The 14,158-nt window shown below is 44.9% G+C and overlaps 1 protein-coding gene across 1 annotated transcript in view; it reads right to left on the reverse strand.

Annotated features, from left to right (window-relative positions):
- Positions 1 to 14,158, reverse strand: part of LOC139536245 (plexin-A1-like) — a 416,804-nt gene that overhangs the window by 38,451 nt on the left and 364,195 nt on the right. Inside the window, exons 18-20 of the mRNA XM_071336602.1 lie at positions 13,749 to 13,985; positions 7,540 to 7,683; positions 3,680 to 3,914 (exon numbers count right to left, since the gene is read on the reverse strand). Of these exons, the coding sequence (XP_071192703.1) occupies positions 3,680 to 3,914; positions 7,540 to 7,683; positions 13,749 to 13,985 (616 nt within the window). The remainder of the gene's footprint in view (positions 1 to 3,679; positions 3,915 to 7,539; positions 7,684 to 13,748; positions 13,986 to 14,158) is intronic.

Here is a 14,158-nt window from a genome sequence, read left to right on the forward strand (position 1 = left end):
CCTGGCATCCAGGACCTCTATACCAGGCGGTGTCAGAGGAAGGCCCTTTTATTGACAATTACATGAAGTTGATGCATAGAGTCAATATTTGCAGTGTTGACCCTTCTTTTTCAAGACCTCTGCAATCCGCTCTGGCATGCTGACAATTAACTTCTGGGCCACATCCTGACTGATGGCAGCCCATTCTTGCATAATCAATGCTTGGAGTTCGTTATGGCAAAGTGCTCCATCATGCTGGAAAGGCATTGTTCGTCACCAAACTGTTCCTGGATGGTTGGGAGAAGTTGCTCTCGGAGGATGTGTTGGTACCATTCTTTATTCATGGCTGTGTTCTTACAAAACATTTTTAGTGAGCCCACTCCCTTGGCTGAGAAGCAACCCCACACATGAATAGTCTCAGGATGCTTTACTGTTGGCATGACACAGGACTGATGGTAGCGCTCACTTTGTCTTCTCCGGACAAGCATTTTTCCGGATGCCCCAAACAATCGGAAAGGGGATTCATCAGAGAAAATGACTTTACCACCGTCCTCAGCAGTCCAATCCCTGTACCTTTTGCAGAATATCAGTCTGTCCTTGATGTTGTTCCTGGAGAGAAGTGGCTTCTTTGCTGCCCTTCTTGACACCAGGCCATCCTCCAAAAGTCTTAGCCTCACTGTGCGTGCAGATGCACTGACACCTGTCTGCTGCCATTCCTGAGCAAGCTCTGTACTGGTGGTGCCCCGATCCGGCAGCTGAATCAACTTTAGGAGACGGTCCTGGCACTTGCTGGACTTTCTTGGGCGCTCTGAAGCCTTCTTCACAACAATTGAACCGCTCTCCTTGAAGTTCTTGATGATCCGGTAAATGGTTGATTTAGGTGTAATCTTACTGGCAGCAATATCCTTGCCTGTGAAGCCCTTTTTGTGCAAAGCAATGATGACGGCACGTGTTTCCTTGCAGGTAACCATGGTTGACAGAGGAAGAACAATGACTCCAAGCACCACCCTCCTTTTGAAGCTTCCAGTCTGTTATTCGAACTCAATCAGCATGACAGTGTGATCTCCAGCCTTGTCCTCATCAACACTCACACCTGTGTTAATGAGATAATCACTGACATGATGTCAGCTGGTCCTTTTGTGGCAGGGCTGAAATGCAGTGGATATGTTTTTGGGATTGAGTTCATTTGCATGGCAAAGAGGGACTTTGCAATTAATTGCAATTCATCTGATCACTCTTCATAACAGTCTGGAGTATATGCAAATTGCCATCATACAAACTGAGGCAGCAGACTTTGTGAAAATTAATATTTGTGTCATTCTCAAAACTTTTGGCCACAACTGTACATAAACTAACCGGTGCTCTCGCACAGTGACTCTGTATTGGTACACCCCTGTATATATTGTCGCCATTGTTATTTTATTGCTGCTCTTTAATTACTTGTTACTTTATTTCTCCATATTTTTTTTAACTGAAATTGTTGGTTAGGGGCTAGTAAGTAAGCATTTCACTGTAAGGTCTACACCTGCTGTATTCGGTGTCTAATACAATTTGATTTGATTCAATAACAGAATGAAAATGAACTTATACATAGTCAAAGCATATACACACTAACAGATGTGATTGCAGCCACACTCACACTAACCAGGAGCTCTCCACACAGCACAGTGCCCACATGATATATCAGTGTCCCACTGTTGATATACATGTTCCACTCTCCACATGCATGTGTCATGTGACCCTTTCTATGTCCCCTCCATTCCTTTCAGTGGCATCTAAAGGAGTGTGAGGAATATTTCTGTATTATGCAGATATGTCTCTTGTGGCCTAATCTTGACTAAAGAAACCCCACAAACAAATAATGAAATAAACACCTTGCCTAACAGATGGCTTGTGTCACCAGATGGCTCTCTCTAGTCCTCCCTCTCTCTTTTTCTTTCTGCAAGGAACAGTCTCAGAGGTTTCACTCAATCCATCTCTGTGACCCCTCTCTCTCTATCCGTCTCTCTGTGACCCCCTCTCACTCTATCCGTCTCTCTGTGACTCCCCTCTCACTCTATCCGTCTCTCTGTGACCCCCCTCTCACTCTATCCGTCTCTCTGTGACCCCCCTCTCACTCTATCCGTCTCTCTGTGACCCCCCTCTCACTCTATCCGTCTCTCTGTGACCCCCCTCTCACTCTATCCGTCTCTCTGTGACCCCCTCTCACTCTATCCGTCTATCTGTGACCCCCCTCTCACTCTATCCGTCTCTGTGACCCCCCCTCTCACTCTATCCGTCTCTCTGTGACCCCCCTCTCACTCTATCCCTCTCTGTGACCCCCTCTCACTCTATCCGTCTCTCTGTGACCCCCCTCTCACTCTATCCGTCTCTCTGTGACCCCCCTCTCACTCTATCCGTCTCTCTGTGACCCCCCTCTCACTCTATCCGTCTCCCTGTGACCCCCCTCTCACTCTATCCATCTCTCTGTGACCCCCCTCTCACTCTATCCGTCTCTCTGTGACCCCCCTCTCACTCTATCCGTCTCCCTGTGACTCCCCTCTCACTCTATCCGTCTCCCTGGGACCCCCCTCTCACTCTATCCGTCTCTCTGTGACCCCCCTCTCACTCTATCCGTCTCTCTGTGACCCCCCTCTCACTCTATCCGTCTCTCTGTGACCCCCCTCTCACTCTATCCATCTCTCTTTGCACCCCCTCTCACTCTATCCATCTCTCTGTGACCCCCCTCTCACTCTATCCATCTCTCTGTGACCCCCCTCTCACTCTATCCATCTCTCTGTGACCCCCCTCTCACTCTATCCATCTCTCTGTGACCCCCTCTCACTCTATCCATCTCTCTGTGACCCCCCTCTCACTCTAGCCATCTCTCTATGTGACACCCCTCTCACTCTATCCATCTCCCCCTCGCTCTGTCCCTTTATCCATCTCTCCCTATGCCCTTCTCTCATTTTCCATCCCCTCTTCTCTCTATCCATCTCTGCCCTCTGTACCTGTATCACCCTCTCACCTACCCTCTGTCTCTCTATCCATCTCTCCTTCTCTGTGGCTCTAACCATCTCTCCCTATATCTGTACAACATCTAGGTTCTTCGAAATGCAGGACAGATGCTGCAGTATGCTCCCCTTATGGATCCCTCAAAATTATACTCTCTCTCAATCTCAGTCTTTCCCATCTCTTTCTCTTTTACTGTACTTACGGAACCCTCAAACCTCTCTACCCTCACTCTCTACTCTGGTGCTGCCATTCTCTTTATCTGTCCTTATGGAACCATGATATCAATCTACTCTCTTTCTCTCTGCATCTACGATTTACTCTCTCTCCATCTATTCCGTTTCCAAACAGACAAACACACTGACAGTATCACTGGCCTCCGACCGGATCAGAAGTCTCTGCCAAATTAACACATGTTAATGTGAGAGCATGCAGACACCACTTCCTCTCCCTCTCTCCATTTCCCTCCCTCCCTCATCCCCCTTTCTCTCTCTGAAACAGAAAAGCTATCCAAGCAGACCTCTCAACATCTGGCGGCGGGCAGCGGAGCCCCGATCAAAGTGTCCTCTGGACGGGTACCAAGAGCAAGCTGAACCCAGCGGGAGGGTATGTGTGTCTGTGTGTGTGCACATGGAGCCTGCTTGTCCTGTGCAGATCAATAAACTTGTATTGAGTTGAATGACGTTGATAGACAGCTGCTTTGGCTTACCCTCCTTGCACTCCAGCGCCACTCGAGATTCCAGGTTGTCCATCTGTAACTGAAGGCGTTTCAGCGTGCGGTCGGCATCCCGTGACTTCCTCTTGTAAGCGATGAGCACGGCGATGATGACCAATAGGAGCAGGCCACCGCCCCCTCCTATGCCGATGATGGCAGGCAGGCTGAGCAAGCTGTCAGAGTACATCTGGAGGGTCCCGGGGGAGTACTCAAATCCCCCCACACGTACCTGGGAGGGAGAAACACACACTGGTTTAGATTCTTTGTGGAACAACAAATATTTGGATTGCTGGATTGGGTGGACAACAGACAGGTTGACAATAGACAGGAGTGACCAGTTCACCCCAAAACAGATAGTGATAAAGGTGCATTAGAAATAATTTACACACACATTATTATATGTTTGTGTGTCCCTGTACATGTGTGTGTGTGTGTGTGTATTTGTGTGCGTGTGTATGTCAACATATACCAAACCTGGTCTAAGTTCCTTTCCTTGTCACAACACCCGGACACGAACATATATTCTTACCTTCACACCATATTACTTCCCCTAGCCATAGCTTCAACTCTATTCCTAACAGTGCATTCAAAAACTAGACTATTGAGATGCAGCCCCAATTCCTTTCCTTGAGACAACACTGTAGTGATCAGTGCAGATGAAGGGAACGAGATGAGGAGAGGAAGCCACAGACTATTGAGATGCACCCTAAGTAACCCGGTCAAATCAATAACATACTGCTATAGGTGTTTTACTTAACTGGTCTATATCTATATAAAGACAACATGTAACCGAAGGACTGTAAAATATAGATATGGACCTCTTATTCCACAAGCCATTTCTCAGCTGCATTGAATATCAATATATGTGCAAATCCCTGCAGAATAGAAGCCAAATTAAGAATTTAATTTGACATGGTTGTCTAGGACACAAACACAGCTGAGACTATGGAAGCAGAAGCTTCAATGTGTGTATGTGGATTTGTATACAGATGTAGGATCTTAATTTGATAACCCTGTTGCAGGATAACTTTCCAGCAATGCAAGAAATGTAAAACTTGTTTAAGGTTTAAAAAGGCTTCCGAAGTTTGTAATTTCCACTTTGAAATTTCAGACTTGATTTTCCCTTACGAAAAATGAATTAACCCCAACAAAAATGTCTATTAATTATAATCCCCTCATAATTCACATTAGTTGGGTTGGGTTTTCCTAAATTCGTCCTCGACTTTTCCTAAATTTCCAAAATAAGTATATATATATAACACACTGCCATTGTTAGAATCTTAATATCACAAACAAAACTGGAGTTACAACGGTTTTCCCCATTGCCCCTCCTTTTCACGAAAGTAGAGCCTGCTCCGCTCCTTTTCACAACAGTGGAAGGCGCCATGCCCAGTTGATAATCACCCAGATAATTGCCTCAAAACTCAACCTAAACTATACAGAAACTAATTTCACACATTCAACAACAGATGAAATAAATGAAGTAAAGTAGGATGGTTAGAAAGGGGGAGAATGGGTGAGTTGATGAGCGAGGGGAGAGAATAATGCATCATTATATAGTCACCAATTGTGAATGAAGAACAGGGCAGGCCATTCGATTGTATTGATCTATTCTATTTACGATCTCAAAATGGTATGTATCAGTCCACCAAATCCAAGCAGTTTTATCAGTCTACTGTGGTCTACTTGGAGTACACGGTGGGGGATTGAGTCATTTACAATGGCAAGAAGACCAAGAAGAATGGATGCACATGCTGTGTTTGTGCTGCTACATGATCTGAATGAAAACGACTCAGACGGTGTGGGAGGAAGTGAACCATGACATCTCTGATGATGCCTAAGCGCAAAAAAGCCACAACGGTGTGCACTGAGCAGGTGCCCACGTCACCACCAAATGAAACAGTGACACAGGAGAGAGGAAGGGAGGACACCGTTTGGATAGAACAAGCCGGTGACAATTCTACAGGACAATTATCAGCACAAAATATCATCACTGAGAGAGCAGGCCCTACATCTCAAGCAAAAAACAACATCAGCAATGCACTCACCAACTTTGGTTGTTTATGTGACATGGACATGCTACAGCACATAAGGCACTGTACTGTTGGGCATAGGGAGCAAGGAGACACTGCCTGGGATCTGTCTGTTGATAAGCTGGAAGTGTTCATTTCAATACTTAATGTCCGTGGAGCATTTGGTGGAAAGAGTGTGTATATGGAACGTTTCTGGTCATGTATGGGATACCTTTCTTAAGAGAAACCATGTTACGGGATCGCTTCAGAGAGATCATGTGTTACCTCCATTATGATGACAAAGAAACAAGAACACGAAGCCTCGAAACAGACAAATTCGCCATGGTATCCGACGTATAAATAATTTACTATTTTTAACTGCTGTCATTTTTTACACTTAAATTCATTAAAACGCCATTATTGCTTTTGTGCTGATTTTCACTATTTATCCAATAAAATTATATTTTGGTGCTCATAATGATGTTTAGGCTCCTGATGTTTTTATCATTTGACCGTGTGACCACGCGTCTTACTGGCCACGCGTCTCACTGGCCACGCGTCTCACTGGCCACGCGTCTCACTGGCCACGCGTCTCACTGGCCACGCGTCTCACTGGCCACGCGTCTCACTGGCCACGCGTCTCACTGGCCACGCGTCTCACTGGCCACGCGTCTCACTGGCCACGCGTCTCACTGGCCACGCGTCTCACTGGCCACGCGTCTCACTGGCCACGCGTCTCACTGGCCACGCGTCTCACTGGCCACGCGTCTCACTGGCCACGCGTCTCACTGGCCAAGCGTCTCACTGACCACGCGTCTCACTGACCACGCCACGCGTCTCACTGGCCACGCGTCTCACTGGCCACGCGTCTCACTGACCACGCGTCTTACTGGCCACGCGTCTTACTGGCCACGCGTCTCACTGACCACGCGTCTTACTGACCACGCGTCTTGGTGGTTTGGGTATTTATTTTTACTGTGATGTTATAAAAAATAATTTGTTACCGTGGTTCAACACATATGCTTTTTGTTTCATAGTTGTAACAAAGGCACTCCACAAATAAAATTGATTGAACATTAGAATGTTTGTTTTTACATTTAGCCTACAGTAACATAAACTAATGAAAATTAACATATGCTAATGTTATCTAAGATCTTCATAAACAACACCAAATGATTATTTTTGCGATAGCATTTATGAAATGTATTAATTACACTGTTAGACTGCTCATTAGCTTGATGGCGGTTGCCTCGAGGCCTAGCGGTTCTAGTATTAAAGGGATGAATAGAGAGAAGGATAGACAAGAAGTGGCAAGAGAAACAGAGGAAAGAATAGAGAACAAAAAGAGGGGTATATGACATGAGGAAAGAGGAGACTGTTATATTGAAAAAGTATAGACGAGGGAGGAGGTAAACAGAACGCAAGATGAGCAAAAACCAGAGGTTAGGTGAGGAGAGATGTAGTGAGATTAAATGTGAAAAGAATATGATACGATAAGGTGTTATACAATGCCACATAAGACAACCCAACATTACCCAACTCAACCCAACATTACCCAATCCACCATTACCCCCCCCAACATTACCCAATCCACTATTACTCAAAACCAACCAACTTAACATTACCCAACTCAACATTACCAAACCCAAGCCAGCATTACCAAGCCAAACCCAACAGTACCAAGCCAAACCCAACAGTACCAATCCCAACCCAACAGTACCAAACCCAACCCAACATTATCCAACCCAATGTTATCCAACCCAACATTATCCAACCAGACATTAACCAACCCAACATTACCCAACAATGTCAAAGAGAGAGCGGATACAGTAGACTACTTACGGTAACTTTGTGTTCTCCGGTGAGGTTGGGCCACTCACAGAGCAGCTGGCTCTCTGACAGGGTGAGGACACAGGGCGTGTCACCGATCAGCACCGTGTAGTTAAGACGAGAGTTACCAGGGGCTGCCGGGATCAGGTTCTTACCCTGAGAGAGAGAGACAGAGACAGAAACAAAACTAAAGAGAATGCATAGGTGAATAGGAACACATGTACACACACACACCCTCTCACCAGTTATAGCCTGAATTCAAAATTGATTAAATATATTTTTTTCTCACCGATCTACACACAATACCCTATAATGACAAAGCGAAAACACGTTTTTAGATATTTTTGCAAATTTATTGAAAATGATCATACAGAAATATCTAATTTACATAAGTATTCACACCCCTGAACAAATACTTTGTAGAAGCACCTTTGGCAGCGATTACAGCTGTGTGTCTTTCTGGGTAAGTCTCTAAGAGCTTTCCACACCTGGATTGTGCAACATTTGTCCGTTATTATTTTCAATATTCTTCAAGCTCTGTCAAATTGGTTGTTGATCATTGCTAGACAACCATTTTCAGGTTTTGGCAAATATATTAAACCTGTTTGGGATTTGGGGCAGCATTTTCACGTTTGGATGAAAAGCGTACCCAGAGTAAACTGCCTGCTACTCAGTACCAGAAGCTAAGATATGCATATTATTAGCAGATTTGGATAGAAAACACTCTGAAGTTTCTAAAACTGTTTGAATGATGTCTGTGTGTATAACAGAACTCATATGGCAGGCGAAAACCTGAGAAAAATCCAACCAGGAAGTGGGAAATCTGAGGTTTGTAGTTTTTCAACTCTTGGCCTATCCAATACACAGTGTCTATGGGGCACTTCCTAAGGCTTCCACTAGATGTCAACAGTCTTTAGAACCTTGTGTGATGCTTCTACTGTGAAGTGAGGGCGAATGAGAGGGGATTGATTAAGGTCTCTCCCAGAGTGCCATGAGCTGACCATGCGCGTTCACGTGAGAGTTAGCTTGAGTTCTATTGCATTTCTGAAGACAAAGGAATTCTCCGGTTGGAACATTATCGAAGATTTATGTTAAAAACATCCTAAAGATTGATTCTATACTTCGTTTGACATGTTTCTACGGACTGTAACGGAACTTGACTTTTCGTCTGCTCCTAGTGATCGCGCGTCATGAATTTGGATTACAGGGCTAAACGTGCGAACAAAAAGGAGGTATTTGGACATAAAGATTAACTTTATCGAACAAATCAAACATTTATTGTGGAACTGGGATTCCTGGGAGTGCATTCTGATGAAGATCATCAAAGGTAAGTGAATATTTATAATGCTATTTCTGACTTCAGTTGACTCCAACATGGCGGATATCTGTTTGGCTTGATTTGTTGTCTGAGCGTCGTACTCAGATTATTGCATGGTTTGCTTTTTCTGTAAAGTTTTTTTGAAATCTGACACAGTGGTCGCATTAAGGAGAAGTATATCTTTAATTCTGTGCATAATACTTGTATCTTTTATCAAAGTTTATTATGAGTATTTCTATAAATTGATATGGCTTTGTGCAAATTCACGGGATGTTTTGGAGGCAAAGCCAAATGGAAACTGAGGTTTTTTGGTTATAAATATGAACTTGATCGAACAAAACATACATGTATTGTGTAACATGTCGTCCTGGGAGTGTCATCTGATGAAGAATATCAAAGGTTAGTGATTCATTTTATCTCTATTTCTGCTTTTTGTGACTCCTCTCTTTGGTTGGAAAATCGCTGTATGCTTTCTGTGACTAGTTGCTGACGTAACATAATAATATGTTCTGCTTTCGCCGAAAAGCCTTTTTGAAATAGGACACTGTGGCGCCCTGCAATTTCATTGGTTGTTGGCGAGGGTAGCGGAACCCCGTTCCCGGACAGGTTAAGACGATTTAAGTCAAAACTGTAACACTGCTAATCAAGAACATTCACTGTCTTCTTGGTAAGCAACTCCAGTGTAGATTTGTCTTTTTGTTTTAGGTTATTGTCCTGTTGAAAGTTGAATTCATCTCCCAGTGCCTGGTGGAAAGCAAATGGACCAAGGTTTTCCTCTAGGATCGACGACATCCGATCCTCGTTTGCTAAGTCAAACGACACCGCTGGTTCTGCTCACACTGCCCTACCCTGTGCTCTGACCTCTTTCTCCCCTCTCTCTCCAGATGAAATCTCGCGTCTTGTGACAGCCGGCCGCCCAACAACCTGCCCGCTTGACCCTATCCCCTCCTCTCTTCTCCAGACCATTTCCGGAGACCTTCTCCCTTACCTCACCTCGCTCATCAACTCATCCTTGACCGCTGGCTACGTCCCTTCCGTCTTCAAGAGAGCGAGAGTTGCACCCCTGCTGAAAAAACCTACACTCGATCCCTCCGATGTCAACAACTACAGACCAGTATCCCTTCTTTCTTTTCTCTCCAAAACTCTCGAACGTGCCGTCCTTGGCCAGCTCTCCCGCTATCTCTCTCAGAATGACCTTCTTGATCCAAATCAGTCAGGTTTCAAGACTAGTCATTCAACTGAGACTGCTCTTCTCTGTATCACGGAGGCGCTCCGCACTGCTAAAGCTAACTCTCTCTCCTCTGCTCTCATCCTCCTAGACCTATCGGCTGCCTTCGATACTGTGAACCATCAAATCCTCCTCTCCACCCTCTCCGAGTTGGGCATCTCCGGCGCGGCCCACGCTTGGATTGCGTCCTACCTGACAGGTCGCTCCTACCAGGTGGCGTGGCGAGAATCTGTCTCCTCACCACGTGCTCTCACCACTGGTGTCCCCCAGGGCTCTGTTCTAGGCCCTCTCCTATTCTCGCTATACACCAAGTCACTTGGCTCTGTCATAACCTCACATGGTCTCTCCTATCATTGCTATGCAGACGACACACAATTAATCTTCTCCTTTCCCCCTTCTGATGACCAGGTGGCGAATCGCATCTCTGCATGTCTGGCAGACATATCAGTGTGGATGACGGACCACCACCTCAAGCTGAACCTCGGCAAGACGGAGCTGCTCTTCCTCCCGGGGAAGGACTGCCCGTTCCATGATCTCGCCATCACGGTTGACAACTCCATTGTGTCCTCCTCCCAGAGCGCTAAGAACCTTGGCGTGATCCTGGACAACACCCTGTTGTTCTCAACTAACATCAAGGCGGTGGCCCGTTCCTGTAGGTTCATGCTCTACAACATCCGCAGAGTACGACCCTGCCTCACACAGGAAGCGGCGCAGGTCCTAATCCAGGCACTTGTCATCTCCCGTCTGGATTACTGCAACTCGCTGTTGGCTGGGCTCCCTGCCTGTGCCATTAAACCCCTACAACTCATCCAGAACGCCGCAGCCCGTCTGGTGTTCAACCTTCCCAAGTTCTCTCACGTCACCCCGCTCCTCCGCTCTCTCCACTGGCTTCCAGTTGAAGCTCGCATCCGCTACAAGACCATGGTGCTTGCCTACGGAGCTGTGAGGGGAACGGCACCTCAGTACCTTCAGGCTCTGATCAGGCCCTACACCCAAACAAGGGCACTGCGTTCATCCACCTCTGGCCTGCTCGCCTCCCTACCACTGAGGAAGTACAGTTCCCGCTCAGCCCAGTCAAAACTGTTCGCTGCTCTGGCACCCCAATGGTGGAACAAACTCCCTCACGACGCCAGGACAGCGGAGTCAATCACCACCTTCCGGAGACACCTGAAACCCCACCTCTTCAAGGAATACCTAGGATAGGATAAAGTAATCCTTCTGACCCCCCCCCCCCCCCCTTAAAAGATTTAGATGCACTATTGTAAAGTGGTTGTTCCACTGGATGTCATAAGGTGAATGCACCAATTTGTAAGTCGCTCTGGATAAGAGCGTCTGCTAAATGACTTAAATGTTAAATGTTTAGCCGTTCATTTTTTATCCTGATAAACTCCAGTCCTTAAAACTTCTTACGGCTGAGATCCCGTTAACAAGATCGACTTGACAACAGCCAGTGAAAGTGCAGGGCGCCAAATTCAAACAGAAATCGCATAATTAAAATTCCTCAAACATACAAGTATTTTACACCATTTTAAAGATAAACTTGTTGTTAATCTGTCACACCCTGGCCATAAAGATACTTTTATTCTCTATTTTGGTTAGGCCAGGGTGTGACTAGGGTGGGCATTCTAGTTTCTTTATTTCTATGTTTTCTGTTTCTATGTTTTGGCCGGGTATGGTTCTCAATCAGGGACAACTGTCTCTCGTTGTCTCTGATTGGGAATCATACTTAGGCAGCCTGTTTTGCAACCTTAGTTGTGTGTAGTTGTCTGTGTTAGTGGCCTGTATAGCCCTAGTCAGCTTCACGTTAGTTTTTTGTTGTTTCTTGTTTTTGTTGGCGACATTCATAATAAAAAGAAATGTACGCTCACAACGCTGCACCTTGGTCCGGTCATTTCCCTGACGACGTTCGTGACATAATCCCACCACAGTGTCCGATTTCAAAAAGACTTTACGACGAAAGCACACCATCTGATTATGTTAGGTCAGTACCTAGTCACAGAAAAACACAGCCATTTTTCCAGCCAAAGAGAGTAGTCACAAAAAGCAGAAATAGAGATAAAATTAATCACTAACCTTTGATGATTTTCATTAGATGACACTCATAGGATTTCATGTTACACAATACATGTATATTTTGTTCGATAAAGTTCATATTTATATCCAAAAATCTTAGTTTACATTGGCGCATTATGTTCAGTAATGTTTTGCCTCCAAAACATCCAGTGATTTTGCAGAAAGCCACATCAATTTACAGAAATACTCAAAATAAACTTTGACAAAAGATACAAAGGTTTGACATGGAACTTTAGATAAACTTCTCCTTAATGCAACCGCTGTGTCAGATTTCAAAAAAACCTTACGGAAAAAGCACACCATGCAATAATCTGAGTACGGCGCTCAGACACAAAAACAAGCCATACAGGTACCCGCAATGTTGTGGAGTCAACAGAAGTCAGAAATAGCATTATAAATATTCACTTACCTTTGATGATCTTCATTAGAATGCACTCTCAGGAATCCCAGTTCCACAATAAATGTTTGTTTTGTTCGATAACGTCCAAAATGTATGTCCAAATACCTCCTTTTTTTCGCGCGTTTAGTTCCAAAATTCAAATTGATGACGCGCAGGCCAGACGACAAGTAAAAAAATTCCATTACAGTTCGTAGTGACATGTCAAACGATGTATAGAATCAATCTTTAAGATGTTTTTAACATAAATCTTCAATAATGTTTCAACCGGAGAATTCCTTTGTCTGTAGAAATGTGATGGAATGCAGCTAACTCTCACGGGGCGCGCCTGAGTGAGCTCGTGGCACTCTGCCAGACTCCTGACTCAATCAGCTCTCATTTCCCCCCTACTTCACAGTAGAAGCATCAAACAAGGTTCTAAAGACTGTTGACATCTAGTGGAAGCCTTAGGAAGTGCAATATGATCCTATAGACACTGTATATTGGATAGGCAAACCTACAAACCTCAGATTTCCCACTTCCTGGTTGGATTTCTTCTCAGGTTTTTGCCTGCCATATGAGTTCTGTTATACTCACAGACATCATTGAAACAGTTTTAGAAACTTCAGAGTGTTTTCTATCCAAATCTATTAATAATATGCATATCTTAGCTTCTGGTACTGAGTAGCAGGCAGTTTACTCTGGGCACCTTATTCATCCAAGCTACTCAATACTGCCCCCAGCCATAAGAAGTTAACAATTACAAGCATACCCATTACATGATGCAGCCACCACTATGCTTGAAAATATGGAGAGTGGTACTCAGTAATTTGTTGCATTGGATTTGCTGCATTGCATTTTTTGCAGTATTACTTTAGATGCCTTGTTTCTAACAGAATGCATGTTTTGGAATATTTGGATTCTGTACAGGCTTCCTTCTTTTCAGTCTGTCAATTAGGTTAGTATTGTGGAGTAACTACAATGTTGTTGACCCATCCTCCGTTTTCTCCTATCACAGACATTAAACTCTGTAACTGTTATAAAGTCACCATTGGTATCATGGTGAAATCCCTGAGCAGTGTCCTTCCTCTCCGGCAACTGAGTTAGGAAGTACATTTGTAGTGACAGGGTTTATTGATACACCATCCAAAGTGTAATTAATAACTTCACCATGCTGAAAGGGTTATTCAATATCTTCTTTATATAATTTTTCCACGTAGTCTCACCTTGAGGATGAGCGGGGAGCTGGGCTTGAGCTCCAGCAGCCCCGTGGAACTGAGCGGCTCGATCACAGGGTCTGGGTAGAAGCTGAACGTCTCGTTGACCACAAGCGTGGTGCGCACGTCATCCATGACGAAGCCGATCTCGTCGGGATTGCTGCCTGTCTCTGAGAAACCCTTCTCAGAGAAGGCCAGAGAGGGCGCCAGACACATCATCACAGTGTTGCTGAGCACTGTGCAGTTCTGATGAATGAGAAGAGAGAGGATGTTATATACATATATTAATTATGCACAGTACACTGACATGTAGTCTAAAGTGCATACACCGAGTGTACAAACATTAGGAACACCTTCCTAATATTGAGATGCACCCCCTTTTGCCCTCAGAAGTTTCAATTCGTTGGGGCATGGACTTT

This window comes from Salvelinus alpinus, chromosome 12 (genome assembly GCF_045679555.1).
Source record: "Salvelinus alpinus chromosome 12, SLU_Salpinus.1, whole genome shotgun sequence".
Lineage (NCBI taxonomy): Eukaryota > Metazoa > Chordata > Actinopteri > Salmoniformes > Salmonidae > Salvelinus > Salvelinus alpinus.